Source organism: Ustilaginoidea virens, chromosome 3 (assembly GCF_000687475.1).
Source record: "Ustilaginoidea virens chromosome 3, complete sequence".
NCBI classification, from domain to species: domain Eukaryota; kingdom Fungi; phylum Ascomycota; class Sordariomycetes; order Hypocreales; family Clavicipitaceae; genus Ustilaginoidea; species Ustilaginoidea virens.
Window position 1 is genome coordinate 6,005,204 of NC_057318.1, and position 13,356 is coordinate 6,018,559.

Genomic DNA, 13,356 nt, shown 5'->3' on the forward strand with positions numbered 1-13,356 from the left:
GTCCAATACCGCCTGTGTTCCCCGTGTTAACAAGAAGGAAAACGCAGCTCGGAATCTTGGCCAGAGAGTGATGAGAAACGAGCTTGAGCATTTTTTTTCCCGGCCAGGTAACCTGCCGGCTATGCTTAGTGACAACCTCGAATCAAAGAGATAGCTGTCCAGCGCCTCAACCCCGAAATAGATCGACCCTTTTTGTGTCTAATGAAACTGCCTCATGCTCTTCGATAACAGCAAATCTTGAACTGACAAAGTTGTTCCCATCACCCGTCGTAATTTATCTCCTGCGCACCATCCATTACCAAGTTCTCTATCGCAGACGTCTGGCCTCACGTTCGGATTCAAGCAAGCAGAGGATGTCATCCTCACGGACTAGAAAGCGCACGTCAAAAGTCAGTCCCAAAGCGCTTTTGGCAACCAGCCGTGGTCCATGTCATGACGACTGCGAGGAGGAACAGAGAAATCATACCGGGTCCCTTGACGTTTCGGATGATGGATCGGGTCTGATCGTCCATGAACTCGACGCGCACCTGGGTGACACCACCACGGGAGCCTACCAAGACAACTCTGTTAGCCTCTTGCCCCGAACGTCACTTTTACCCGTACACCGAAACAAATCCCCACTTGCTGACAAGCCGGTTGCAGAACGAGGGCCAATTTCAAACTGAAATGGCGACTCGTACAGGGCTTATATTTTCGCAGAAGAAGCGGTTGAGGGCCGAAGCGTTGAATTGTCCACGTCCCTCTCTTTCCTTAAATCACCGTGAAACACAAAAAAAAAAAAAAAAGGAATGAAATCGTACCGGTTCGTCCGAGAACACGGGTCACCTTGACCAACTTGACTGGTGCCTTGGAGGAATCCATTATAGTATCGTGCTTTCGCTGTTGACAGGAATCGACGTGGAAGGCTGTTGTCTGGAAAAGCAAAAGTTGGCAGAAGACTCCTTGGCCGGTGGTGAAAAGTGGTATGGCTAGTATTTTGTGCTCTTGCGACAGGGTTTCCGACTCTCCAGTGGTGGGCTACAGTGCCCCACCAGCCGATTGCGGTCACGTGTTTCATAGACAGAAAACCCCAAAAGTGGGATCCAATCAATGAGTAAATTTCCGCTTGGGTCAACGATAATCCGCCGACAAAGCTTCCTCTTACGGGATCAAACAACCATCATTAAATCTATTCAAGTGAAAATTATATTTGATAGTCCCACTATGTGAGTCGTCCCTCAAAATGTTCGCAATACGAAGCGTATTTTGTGTTTAAAAAACGATAATCAGATTGTTGTCGCTGTCCTCATTGGCCGACCTTCTGGCAGAGAAACTTACATAAGGTTCTCGTGCGCACCCAATGGATCGAGCTCTCGGGATGGCATCCTCTTCAGCTAGGCGTCGTCTACTATAGATTGTCTGTCCACTAAAAGTCGGATTCATGTCACGGATTCTGATGAGTACAATTGCCGTCGCGATTTCGAAGAACCAGATAAAAGAAAAAGTAAAGAAAGGAGGAAAGCAGAAAAAGAAGCAAAAGCGTGGTTTAATAAATTCATATCTACACCATCACAGTAGGATGAGAGACCTCATAGACAAGGGTATGTTTATTGTTCGTAGAGCGCAATGGCTCGCCAACCTTTGTATTCTATCAAGCGGGCGGGGAAACTTTTGAGAGTTTGGGACCAGGGAGTGGTCTTGGCCAAGCTGGCGGACATACCATGACACGCTTCAATCCAGTCTGCTCCTCAAGTTCTCGGCATTGTATTTCAATAGCCAAATTCCATCTTGCTGTTAGTCGAGATTGACGTTCTTCAAAAATCGTATTGCATATCTCTTGGTCCTTCAATATTTGGTTGCTGAGCTCCATTCTGGCTCTTTGATGACCGTCCACCAATTTTTTTCGCTCGCTCCCGTGCCTGTGGATAAGCTCTTCCATCCTACTTGACTGGCGGTTTCGCATCATGCTTATCTTAGCCTGGTGTTGGTGTTCCATATCAAACCGTAGGTTGTACTGACGTTCCAAATCCCGCAGATTTTGTTCAGTGACTATACGAGGAGGGAGGCTGGCTCTACTCGATTTGTGGCCCAGATTATCACAGTACGCTTCCATATGTTTGATGCGAACATTGATGCTCCGGGCCGCTTGGTCTAGTGCTGTTCGTAAGTCTAACTCCTCTCCTATTTGATGATCTTCGAGTTGGGCGATGACTTTTGAATGTCTTCGTATCGTGGCTTCTTCGTCTTCCGCCTGCTTCTTTGCCAAAGAAATCTCTTGCGCGGCATTTCGTGCTCTCATAGAGCTTTCAGTGGCCGCCTTGAAGTCCCGCAATCGTTGCAGCTCATTCTGTTGGGTCATCTTCAGGGATGCTATCATAGGGTGCTCTGACAACTGCGGATTTGGTTCGTGCTGCTGCCTTGCATGTGCAGCATTCGATTCTGCCGCCTGCTTCTCTTGATATTGGCCCTTTTTGACCGGGTTCTCTTCAGCATCGCAAAGGTTCAGGCAGCCGGTTGCAATGTCCCAAACGTTCCCACAGACATGACAGAACTGCGCGTTGCACAAACATGTCGCAGATGCTACAGTGTCAGCGAGTTCAACCAAAGTGAGGCATCTGTAGCATCTTGTCCAACTGCCACTGCCACCAATTTTCAGGGCGCCAAAAAGCTCCCAGTCCTGGTGACAATGACCACCAATGCCATGCGCTGTCTCCTTACAGGTACGGCATACTCTTGTCTGGCAACACAAGCGCATAACTGCGAAAGGCACTCGCGGGTCGATGTTTCTTTGCGGGGGGAAGAACTCTTGGCAGGCGGAGTCGCAGCAGAAAATGGTACACTCTGTTGGCGTGTTATATCGTTGAACAGCCTTGATGAAGGCTTCTTGTGTTTCGACGTCAAGGGATTGTTGCAGCGTTTCTGCAGGCACAGCGCGCGCGCAGCAGCTTGGCGGCATCTTCGATTCACATCTCGTTGCCAGAGTGACCAGCTCCTTGAGACAATACGTACAATAGGCATGCCCACATGGCAAACTCTGTACCGAACCAGGCATGTTGAATGAAACATGGCAAGTGAAGCAAGATCTAAGCACACGAAGCGACATTAGCTGCTGGTCTTGGAATGTAGTCATTGGATCGTTTTGGAGTCATGACATACACCGGATACTCAATGAAACCAACTGTCTTCTTCCGCACTTTCATCTTGTTTCGAAAACCCGTTGCAAGACCAGATATGCTCTTTCTTGTTCTTAAGCTGAATATGCCCTGACCGGAGGTGTGAGCGGGTACGGAGTTTTTGCAAAATCCAGCTCCTTTGGGAAGTGTGGCAAAACGGGAGATGTATTTTTGGTAGGAGGCGAAGTTCACTTTGCTGTTTTTAGGTATAAGTATGCTGGTGTCAATAGAAGACGAATCAGGACCGGGCGCGCTGTAGATGGATGAGTGAGGAGTGAGATAGGCAACAGTGGAATCTTCCGATAGAGTCGAGGATGCAGGATCCCTCAGAGTTGACTCGTCTGAGTCGGACATGGCGTACGAGGCGATGCTATGGGCTGCAGGAGGGATTGGTAGAGTGGCCACGATACCAAGACTGTGTGCCTTGTTCAACAGCTCACAGTCATATTGCAGCTCTGTTTTATCCATGGGAAGATGGAGTACTTGGAGACGATATTCAACGTCCCCTAGCTCGGGGATTTGAGCCGCTTCTTCCATTATCGCCATGTCGACGGAGTGCCAAGGTAAGAGGAATAAATATTGAAGGCGGATTAATGCATTTGCCAAAGTGGATGCAGCAAAGCATGGGCAATGGTCTTGACGAGTCCGCCGCTGCGAGGATAGAGGGAATAAGGGTCGGGGAAGAGCCACAATCAAATATATTTTTTCCCCCTTCAACAAGGGATGTCGACCGTGTATCACTGTTTCCCTGTACAAGGGCAGGAGGTGGTCTGAATCCCAGAGTAAAGGGGGTGTGAGAACGAGTAGATGGTTTGACGACATGGCGAGTCCAAGACACAAGCCTAGATTTGCCGAGTCAAGGGAACGCTCCCCAGTTCCCCACCCTTTCGTCTCTCTCTAGTTGGTGAGGTCGTTGCCACGAGGGTGAGACGGGAGAGGCAAATGTCTGGGAGCAGCGGCAGGGGAAGGTTGTCAACTGGTAAGGAATAGGTGATTGAGCGTTGCTTGTTGAGGAACTTGAGAGAGTTGAGAGCTTGAGGGCCCAAATGAATGTCCCGTGCCTGTTTCCACGGGCTGACTGGGTGCTGGCAGCTGGCAGCTGGCAACGGCAACCGCAATGGCAAAATTCCACCTGGAAGGTGCCCAGTGGAGGAAAGTTCCTTAGGAACCTGCTCAATCCGTTTCCTTGCCGCTGGCAATATGAAGTCTAGAGATTAAAGAAATCTCAGCAATTACCAATATATTCTGTTCCTAGTATACATTAAGGTACCTAATTCAAGGTATTTCAATATCGCTTGTGTTAATAACGATGGCAGAGGTGGCATTATCGCAAGTGGCGGGATGCAAGACCTTGCTCTATTATCGCGCACGCATACCGACCGGAAAGGCCTAGATACCTACCTCGTGAGAAATGGTATGGTACTTGGCGATAATATCGCAACATATTTTCTCTGTGAGCGCGCTTCATCTTAAGCTATTGATTGATTGAGAATCTCGTGGCGGTAATGGTCCTCAGTCCTCACAACTTGTCTCGTCGTTGCTGGGGTGGACCGTAGCACCAAGCACACCACATCATTGGGCGGCTCCAGCGTCTGGTGGCTTCCACTTCGTGCGAGGTCTCATGCGATTCATCCAACTCATCAGTGCCTGTGCTGAAATAACGTTCCAGGGAGAAACCTGCATCGTGTACGGAGTATATTCGATGACAGATACCTACCTCCTACCTAAGGGACACAGTTAGGTACATGTTTCTCGAGCCAGGTACTTGCCCTTGACGGATCGAGTCGCTCTCGCCTAATGATGCAAGCATAGCATTGCCTGCATCGGGCACTGATAAGAGTGCAGCTCGGGGTATAGGAGGAATGAGTTGTTGCCGGCCTAACTATTACTAGGTAGTTTTGGGCAAATTCCACCCCAGCAAAACAAATAGTCACGTCACTTTATGTGCCCATCGGAGAGGTTGGAAAAAGAAGACTAGCCTCGACTCCGACTTGTCTAATTACTGAGTCCCATCAATCAGCCCTCGCTAGCATGTGTTGTGGAAAATATGCCTGCCGACATGTCCCCGGGGAAAAGGAACAGAGAAAAGTCAAAGGTTCAAGTTCATCCGAATGTTGTGGCACGTCTCGAATCCACGCCGGGACGGATACTGGCATGATTCAAATGTCCGTCTGCTTCCATCACTGCGAAGATGGACATTGAAGGGATCCGGTACGGCTGGGCCAACCATTTCCTCGTTCCCTTTCCGTCATCTCTGGCTTAAGGGCATGATGGTGATGGGTCAGATACCCATGATTGCCATGTTTTCCATGATGGCAAGTGCGATTAGTCTCCGACATATGGCCAGCTCCGGTACTTAAACTTATCAAGCAACCAAGATAGCACTCAATTGACTGGCACTTATTCATTGCACGCAAGGACTTTTTGCTTTTCTTCTCTTTTCTATTTTTTTTTTAACCTTTTAGCAATTTTTTATGGAATTTGTTGTCTGAAGCTGGTAATGCAACACTCAAACACTCCCTCGCCCCAACAGAAGCAGCAACACGTTCCCGGAAATTAGAGCTGCTGTATGACTATCACATCGGTCATTTTTGCCATCGCGATCCGATGCCAGTCCCTCGATTTTCAATGACTCTCAACCATGGGTTGGCATGTCGCTGACGACCAGGGGATGAAAACTATCCAGCTGCATCTCGGACTGTTGAATTATTAATAGAGAAGTTGAAACCCCCCAAAATCCACCGATTATTGTTCAAGCAATAACTGTCCAGCTGCATCTCGGACTGTTGAATTATTAATAGAGAAGTTGAAACCCCCCAAAATCCACCGATTATTGTTCAAGCAATAACTGTCCAGCTGCATCTCGGACTGTTGAATTATTAATAGAGAAGTTGAAACCCCCCAAAATCCACCGATTATTGTTCAAGCAATAACTGTCCAGCGAATGGCGGTAGAAGCAGCATATAACATGGTATTGCTGCTAGCCAATACTCCGCAGTCATTGAAGGACTCGTGACTTGCTCACATGTGGTGCCTTGTTGATTGCAGCGACAGGTTGAGTTGGTCAGAGTCGATAATTGAAAAGCCAACTTGCGCGAGGGAAGTTTAGAGACGGGCTCTATGTTTGAAGAAAGGAAAAAAAACAAGAGAGAGAGAAAGAAAGAGACGGTTCTCTACCGAGTATCCGTATCATGGCAAAATTTCAGAATTCATGGAATGCATTGATGACAACACTATACGATCTTAGTTGTAGGTACGTAGTAAGCCGACGTCAAAATAACACAAGCCTAGACCACCTGTTATTAAACAAAGGAAAAGCACGCACGTTCTTGATAATTCATAATTGTAGGGATTTGATTTAAAAAAAAAAAAAAAAGATGGGAGTTGGGGGGAGGGGAGGACAGAAATAGGAGTGTCTTTGGAGTCTAACGCGGTCTGTACGATGGAACGGAGAATTGCCTTCCGGTTATGTTAATTCTGCCATGCCACCGATCATACGAGGGTTTCTTTCTTTCTATTCTGGATCAGCGATGGCCGGGATGAGAAATAGATTGGTGCTTCTAGTGGTCCAAGTGGCGCAGGTCGCCGAGGTTTGACGCAAATGAGCATCGTTCAGTTTCAAGCATCCTTGGTTATGCTGTTTGCTGGCTTTTGCCCAAATCAGGTACAAGGCCGGCATCACCTACTCTTGCGAGTTTGTTCTTCAGTACGATGGAATGCCGCTGACAGAAGTTTTACCTGAAACCACAATTGCAACGCTTCAACTTCCATCACGGCTTGTATCAGCATTTGCAGAAGGACTTAAAGTAGCATTTCACTCTGCGTTCGGAGTGGGTGATGATTTACCATTCATGAGGGGATTTTGCGCCAGGGTCGAAATTCCAAAGCCATATTTGACTGCGAAAAGGCAGTTTTGTTGTCAATGCGTGAGCAGGGCGATGATTGTCTCGTTTCTGTAAAACTCTTGTCAGCTTAATGAGAGATTTTAAAATCTGGTAGAGCGCCAAAGCAAGGCCGTCTACATGCGGACAGTTGCTCGAAGCTAGACCGTGCCCGGCAATAATACTGGCCCTTGAAAAGAAAAGACACCAGCTCGAGGCATATTTGTAAAGTTCATCGGTCACCGAGGCCAAAAAAACAAATGCGAGGATGGGCATGTGGCAAGTGGGGGTGGTGGGGTACGTGGCCCTCGTGGCTGGATCACTCTTAGCCCTGTCAGAGGATCCTGAGTCCTGAGTCCTGAGTCCTAGTGACCGACAGTGACCAACAGCTGCAGCCCTCAGTTCCTCAGTTTACGCATCCCGAAGCCCCGAAAGCCAAGTCAAGCCAACTTTGATTTCGCTTATTATTAATCGAGGCCCAGCTGGCTGAAGCATACTTGACATATGCATGTGCATGTGCATGTGCATTTGCATGGTTTGACTGCTGTTGACACCTGCTGGATATTTTCATCGTCTCACCCTCTCTACTTTCTTCCCCAAGATTTTCGTTCATTGCTTTTCCCGACATAGAGGCTTCTGCAACCCCTCCCCCCCCCCCCCCCCCCCCCCCCCCCCCCGAGTCCCCCGGTGACGGCAAGATGGATGGCTTAATCGACCCAACCCTTGCAGGTAAATATCCTGTCATCCTTGGGGATGGTTTGCTAGGGAAGACGTCCAACGAGATTTTCACTGGCATCAGATGTACAGTTTCCCCCTTCTCTTCCGCGTCTCTCTCCCTTTCCCTCTTACTTCTCTCTCTCCTGTTCCTTGCTTCAGGTTACGTCGGTTCTAATCCTGTACATCTAGACAACCATAAACCAACACTATCTTCTGACGATGCCCCGAGCCATTCGCGTCTCAAACCTTCTTTTCCTGGCAAGACGGACTCGTACGACCTGTCATTTACCGACGACGACGGCTCCTATGCCTACACTGGGTCTAGGAATACCAATAGTGATCAGTACGTGCTTCATTTTGACGCCGAGCGCAAAGCATTCATCCTCGACAAAATCGATTCCACGTTCAACCTGAATGTTGCCCGTCTTCCTGGCATTTCAGATTCAGAACGTCTACGACGCCAATACCCCCACCTTGACAGCCAGCCAGCACCAAAACGATCCGTTGGAAAGAAGACCATCTCCAAGGCCGCACCCAAGGCACCAACGTCCAAGTCACAGGCCAAAGAAACCAAGCGCAAGACAGACAAGAAGCAACAGCAGCCGCCCAAAGAAGCTGCACTCTCGTTTCCGAAACCGGAGCAGAAGCCCGAGCAGAAACCCAAACCCAAATCCAACTCTTTTGAAGATGAGGAGGACGAGGAGGAGGATGATGATGATGACGGGGGGCTACTTATCGAGTACCCTGGTGGCGACACGGCCAAGCAAACCGACTTCTCGCCTGCTTTTCCACAGCCTAGGCGTTTCGACGATTTCATGGACCAGCGAGATTCCGAGGCCGATGATGCAGATGGCGAGAGCGATGACGAGCCCGATGCAGACTTTAAGCTGCCGAGCCCGGCAAATCTTCACAACGCACAGGCGCATCCAATGGATGTCGAGGAAGGAAGCGGAGTTCAACGAGATGACAGCATACATGATATGGGAGATGATCTAGAGAAGGATATGGAGATGGCGTTTGAGGACATGGCCAACACACCAGAAGGGGGAGACGAGAGCGAGATCAGCGAGGAAGACTGAGCTTTCTTTCTCCTCCTATCGTCGTCCCACCTTTGGTTGGCTTTCTTGATTTCTTGGTTGTCCATCATGAGGCGAAGCAGTAATGGCATGGCGTTTGCGGGGTGCATTGGAAAGTTGGGCATTCAACTGTTTTTCTTTCTTTTTTCCCCTCTTTATTCAGGGACAATATGACGATTGTGTTGACGATTCGGGTGTTTTTGCATCCTTCATTCAGATAGATTTACTAGCAATCTGATCAAGCTACAGGTGACGGCTTGCCCTACATACCTCAGATTATATTCGTCGCCTCGTCATCATTGCCGCTTTCTATCGCAACTACTCCATATGCATGCGCCTCATTCCCGCCAATGATCCTTCTCGCCATCTCCGCATCGCAGTACAAACTGCCTCTCACCACGCAGCGGTTTGCTGCGCTCTCTCAAACGCCGCCCCCCCTCCCCTTCAATCCATTGTTCCGACCTTGCGAGCTAGAAGAAGAAAATGCCGCAAATGCCGCGGGCATCGCACGGTAGCACTGCCGGTGGAAATCCTCCCTCACACGACACAGGGACGCGTCGCACCCGCAGCGCGAGGGGTTCCCCCAAGTCAAGCACCTGCCACATGTTGAACTCGACCAGGACCCTTACCTTTTGCTTATTCAACCCGGTTTCCGCGTCGTTTCCGCGCGTTCCGGCAGCCGCAGATGATGGATCCAGGGGCGCAAGCCAAGAATACAGTAGACGGGCCGGTGCGTGATTTCGTGGTCCCGCCGGGGGAAAAAAAAAATAGGCAGTGCCGGTTGTGAAACCAGGATAAGCCCGAAGTCTCGGCAAATGCAATTTTCCCGCCCCGCGTCTTCTTTTCTGTAGATTGCGCGGCAGCAAATCATGGAAGCGTCCTTGGTGGATGAATGCAGGGGAATTGGGGGGTCATGCTGCATCGAGACTGCATCTGAACTCGTGTATATGCCAGTCGGCGGGGAGAACAAGAAGCTGGAGCTGGCGTCTTTCAGCCCGCGAATACTCGCTGCTGTTCAACAGGCGCCATAGTGGGATAGTTCACCGTGATCAGTACGTTGCGACCAAAACAGGTCAGGTGACTGCTGCCGTCTGCTCCTTTCCCCTTGTGGGCTGCCAGACGAAGAAATCCTATGTCGGGCCGCCTCTTGAAGGGGGAATCATGCAAGTGATGGCTCTGACGTACGTGGCACCGACGCACATGCCGCCGTTCTGCGGTGAGAAGTCCTGGGCGTTGACTTTCTGCCCAGCGTAGCACTGCGGATTTCATCTGGCTTCTGGGTGCTTATATTTCCCTTGCATTGTTTGTACCACGCCGGAGTCTACAATGTCATTGCATCATGTCAGGAGAAAGAAAAGAGAGAGTGAGAGAGAGACAGAGAGAGAACGGTGCGAACCCGGCATGTTAAGAAATCGCCTGGTCAAACCACATGTTTAATCATACAACCGTCCATCTGGCCAGCCAGCCAACTTGCTCGCCAGCATTGCGGACAATACACAAATGACCCTCTTTACTGTTTCCCCCCACCTCGCGCAATGCCTTTTCCACGGCTATGCTTCCAAATGCAGTGGCTGTGCCGGCTCGCAGGCAGAATGAGCCAGATGTAACAAAGCCAATGAGGTCACCGGCATCTGGGACAAGGGGATGTCCGCCGATACTGGCTTGGTTTGGCGCAGGAGGGGGGTACGGCTCTGGCGCCGCTATCAAATCCCGAGCGAATCGTCGTATGCGGCTTTGCATATCTGTCTGCCTGCTTCCATTGTCGATTCGAGACCGTTGAGGTGCGGTCGTCCGCGTGCAGGGCACCTTGGAGAGCCATTGGCTGCGAAGATCTTTGGGAAGAAGACTGACGGAGGGGCTCGCGTGCGGCGGCATAGATGCAGGGACTCCAACGTCGGAGGAGTTTGGAGCTGGAGTACAGGCTTCTGGTAGCCGGTAGATTCTCGCGCAAGTTCTTGCTACGCCACGCGAGAGCAGTGTCAGGCGGACAATGGCAATTGCGTATGGGGGTGGCCGGGGGCCAAGGACTGGCGACGCCCTGAATTTATTGAAATCGATCCTTGAAACGTTATTGAGTAGCCTCAGAGATGGGACATGCAAGGGCTTTTCGTCAGCGCCTTTGACGGCAAGCGAGCCTGCGCTATCAACATCCATGGCATCTGGGTCAGCAGACTTGTCGGCTTGGACGAGCTCTGGCTCCGCAGCTGCCAGCATGGGGGGTCGTGGCAGCTCAAAGAGATACTCAAAGTCGCAGGCCAGTCCGTCGCCAATCTCGCCTTTCCTGCCAGCTCCCAAGTCTACAGTGTTGAACGCGATTCTCTTGCTCTTGGGCCGCTTGTTGTAGGCAAGCTGTCTCTTCTGTCTCTGCTCCAATTCCCACTCAGCGCCGGCATTGGTGGCTAGGAAATCCGTGGGAAACCAAGGCATGCCTCGTTCAAAAGCGACTTGCATGGCCTCACTCAAGCCGCCGAAGCGAGGGTTCATACCAGACACCAAAGGGTAGTGAACTAGGCTGTACCACAGAGGAAGAATGCATTTCCACGGCACGAGCAGAACCCACGTCCCTTGAGCCTGCATGCTACCTGGTGAGCGAGTGGAAATCAGCAAAACAGGAATCGGAGGATCCAATTGTCCAGGATTCAAGAATGACCCCGGCATGGCCATGCTTCTTCGCTTGTTGATGGCCTTTGAAGATGGTAGACAAGATGATCGAAAACGAGAGCCGCGGTCGAATAAACCGTAAGGCTCTAGCTCCTCTTCTGCAGGCCAGTTTGCCAGTAGTTCCAGTGTCTCCGTCGCTGTATCAGAGTCGCTGGGGTATTCAACTTTGCGCGGCGGATAATGTAAACGAGGGTCCTGGGTTGAAAAACCTAGGACTGAATTTTCTGGCAGGCAGGCCGAGTTTGTGACAGATTTGAGCGAGTCGAAGAGGTTCGCATGCTTGTTTGATGGCATTTCCTTGCTATGATATGGCGTTATGATGCCGAGCAGGGTTTCGGTGGATGCTGGACCAGTCAACTCAATACTTCCAATCTCAAACCTCAGATCTTCGACATATACACCAGATCCTTTCATCTTGCATAGACGAACCATTTCTGTGAAAGTCTCTAGGAACGCCGCAGGACTTAGTCTGATGAAGAGCTGTCGCTGGCCGTTTCTGACGTTGCTGCCGCCGGTGCCGCCCACGTCTGCTGTTTTGTTGGAGGAGCTTGGCTCAGGATTCCACACAATCATGGCTGGACATATTAGCCGTCTCATGCTATCCTGTTGTCTGGAGAGACATCCAGTCCATGCTCGTGTTCCCATTCTCCATTTCCTGCCCCTATCATTCCAACAGTATTCCTCTGTGACACCGATGGCTTTGAGAATTTTCGTGATGCCACAGATGCTTCCATACAAGCCGATGGTGCTCATGTAACTCGTATCCCAAGCCATGGCACCTCGTTCTCCCTGAGCACGATGGGTAGCCCGGTAAATCTTCTCCGTCGGGGTCAATGGTATCGCAAAACGCCACAACGGGTTCTTCGGATCCGTCATTCGTGCACGTTTGGCGTGCCACTTGTGTGTTGGCAGCCAAGTTTTGTTGATTTGTCTCTTCCGAAACTTTGCTGGCGCAGGGGCTGGCGAGTTGAGTTGGTTTCGCCGAATTTTGGGCCTCATCCCTATTTTTGTGCAGTGAGGCTCACTTGCCGGCGCAACATGCTTGCCTGCCTTCCGAGCCGCCTCTGCTTTCTTCAGCGATTTTCTTCGCTTTCGAGCAGCCAAGATGCCGAGTCGCTTGGCAGTTTCCGCCCGTATCCTGGCTCTGGTGGATCTCGGTTTCCGTCTTCTGGATTCAACAATGGGCGTATTATCTTCTTCCATCTCTTTTCTCGCTCTCGATCGTAGTCTTTTTGGTACTCGTTTTGGGTTATGACTGGCTGCTCGGCGGCGGAGGCCTCGTGGAACCTGCTGAAAAGCTCGACTGGTGCCTACAGCTCTGGAGGTGGCCATGCTCTGCTCCAGAGAGCGGATTTCGAACTCGTGGGCAGCAACAAAAGCCTGAAGATCAAGTTGGCCATCTTTCAGCGCTGCATCGGCAGGCTGGGCTGGGATATTTCGAGCCGCGAATAGCTTGGCCTTCTTTTGACGGAACGCGTCACTTCGTCCGTTGGCAATGTTCGCACTTCGCGGTCCGGCACTACGTTTGCCTAAAGAAACGCCAGACGAGCCGCCAGGGCCCGTTTTGGGACCCATGGCACTTGGGATTGCAAAAGGCCAGCGAGGCCGGGCAAACCGTTTGTTAGTTGACGAGCATGACAGGAGGTGGTTAAACTTGATGCCGAAGATTTTGGCGTTATCGATAAGATCGTATGCGTTATCGCAAGATCAAAGTTATTCCGTACCTCCCGTCCAACTTAAGAGGTACATACCTAAGCTGCTTGCTTACTAGCCGTTCTGCCCGGACAAGACAGGCCGCAGTGCAGCCAACAAGTAAGGGGTTGCAATATTCCCTCGTACACTCTCTCGCAAAGTGAACATGGTCTCTTA

At 50.5% G+C, this 13,356-nt stretch overlaps 4 protein-coding genes across 4 annotated transcripts; 1 reads left to right on the forward strand and 3 right to left on the reverse strand.

Annotated features, from left to right (window-relative positions):
- Positions 1 to 307: 307 nt before the first annotated feature.
- UV8b_04489 (uncharacterized protein) lies at positions 308 to 3,506 on the reverse strand (the record flags this gene model as incomplete). The annotated part of the gene is made up of 6 exons (XM_043141987.1): positions 308 to 369; positions 467 to 550; positions 801 to 1,017; positions 1,700 to 2,530; positions 3,020 to 3,062; positions 3,136 to 3,506. The coding sequence occupies 6 exons, from the start codon at positions 3,504 to 3,506 to the stop codon at positions 308 to 310; spliced, it is 1,608 nt and encodes a 535-aa protein (XP_042997921.1).
- A 3,406-nt stretch (positions 3,507 to 6,912) lies between these two features.
- Positions 6,913 to 7,309, reverse strand: UV8b_04490 (uncharacterized protein; the record flags this gene model as incomplete). The annotated part of the gene is made up of 2 exons (XM_043141988.1): positions 6,913 to 6,916; positions 6,999 to 7,309. 2 exons carry the CDS (start codon positions 7,307 to 7,309, stop codon positions 6,913 to 6,915), a joined length of 315 nt encoding a protein of 104 aa, XP_042997922.1.
- A 422-nt stretch (positions 7,310 to 7,731) lies between these two features.
- On the forward strand, positions 7,732 to 8,829 carry UV8b_04491 (uncharacterized protein; the record flags this gene model as incomplete). Its single annotated transcript, XM_043141989.1, has 2 exons — positions 7,732 to 7,834; positions 7,940 to 8,829. 2 exons carry the CDS (start codon positions 7,732 to 7,734, stop codon positions 8,827 to 8,829), a joined length of 993 nt encoding a protein of 330 aa, XP_042997923.1.
- A 1,127-nt stretch (positions 8,830 to 9,956) lies between these two features.
- UV8b_04492 (uncharacterized protein) lies at positions 9,957 to 13,062 on the reverse strand (the record flags this gene model as incomplete). Its single annotated transcript, XM_043141990.1, has 4 exons — positions 9,957 to 10,082; positions 10,354 to 12,062; positions 12,162 to 12,446; positions 12,513 to 13,062. The coding sequence occupies 4 exons, from the start codon at positions 13,060 to 13,062 to the stop codon at positions 9,957 to 9,959; spliced, it is 2,670 nt and encodes an 889-aa protein (XP_042997924.1).
- Between the last annotated feature and the right edge of the window lie 294 nt (positions 13,063 to 13,356).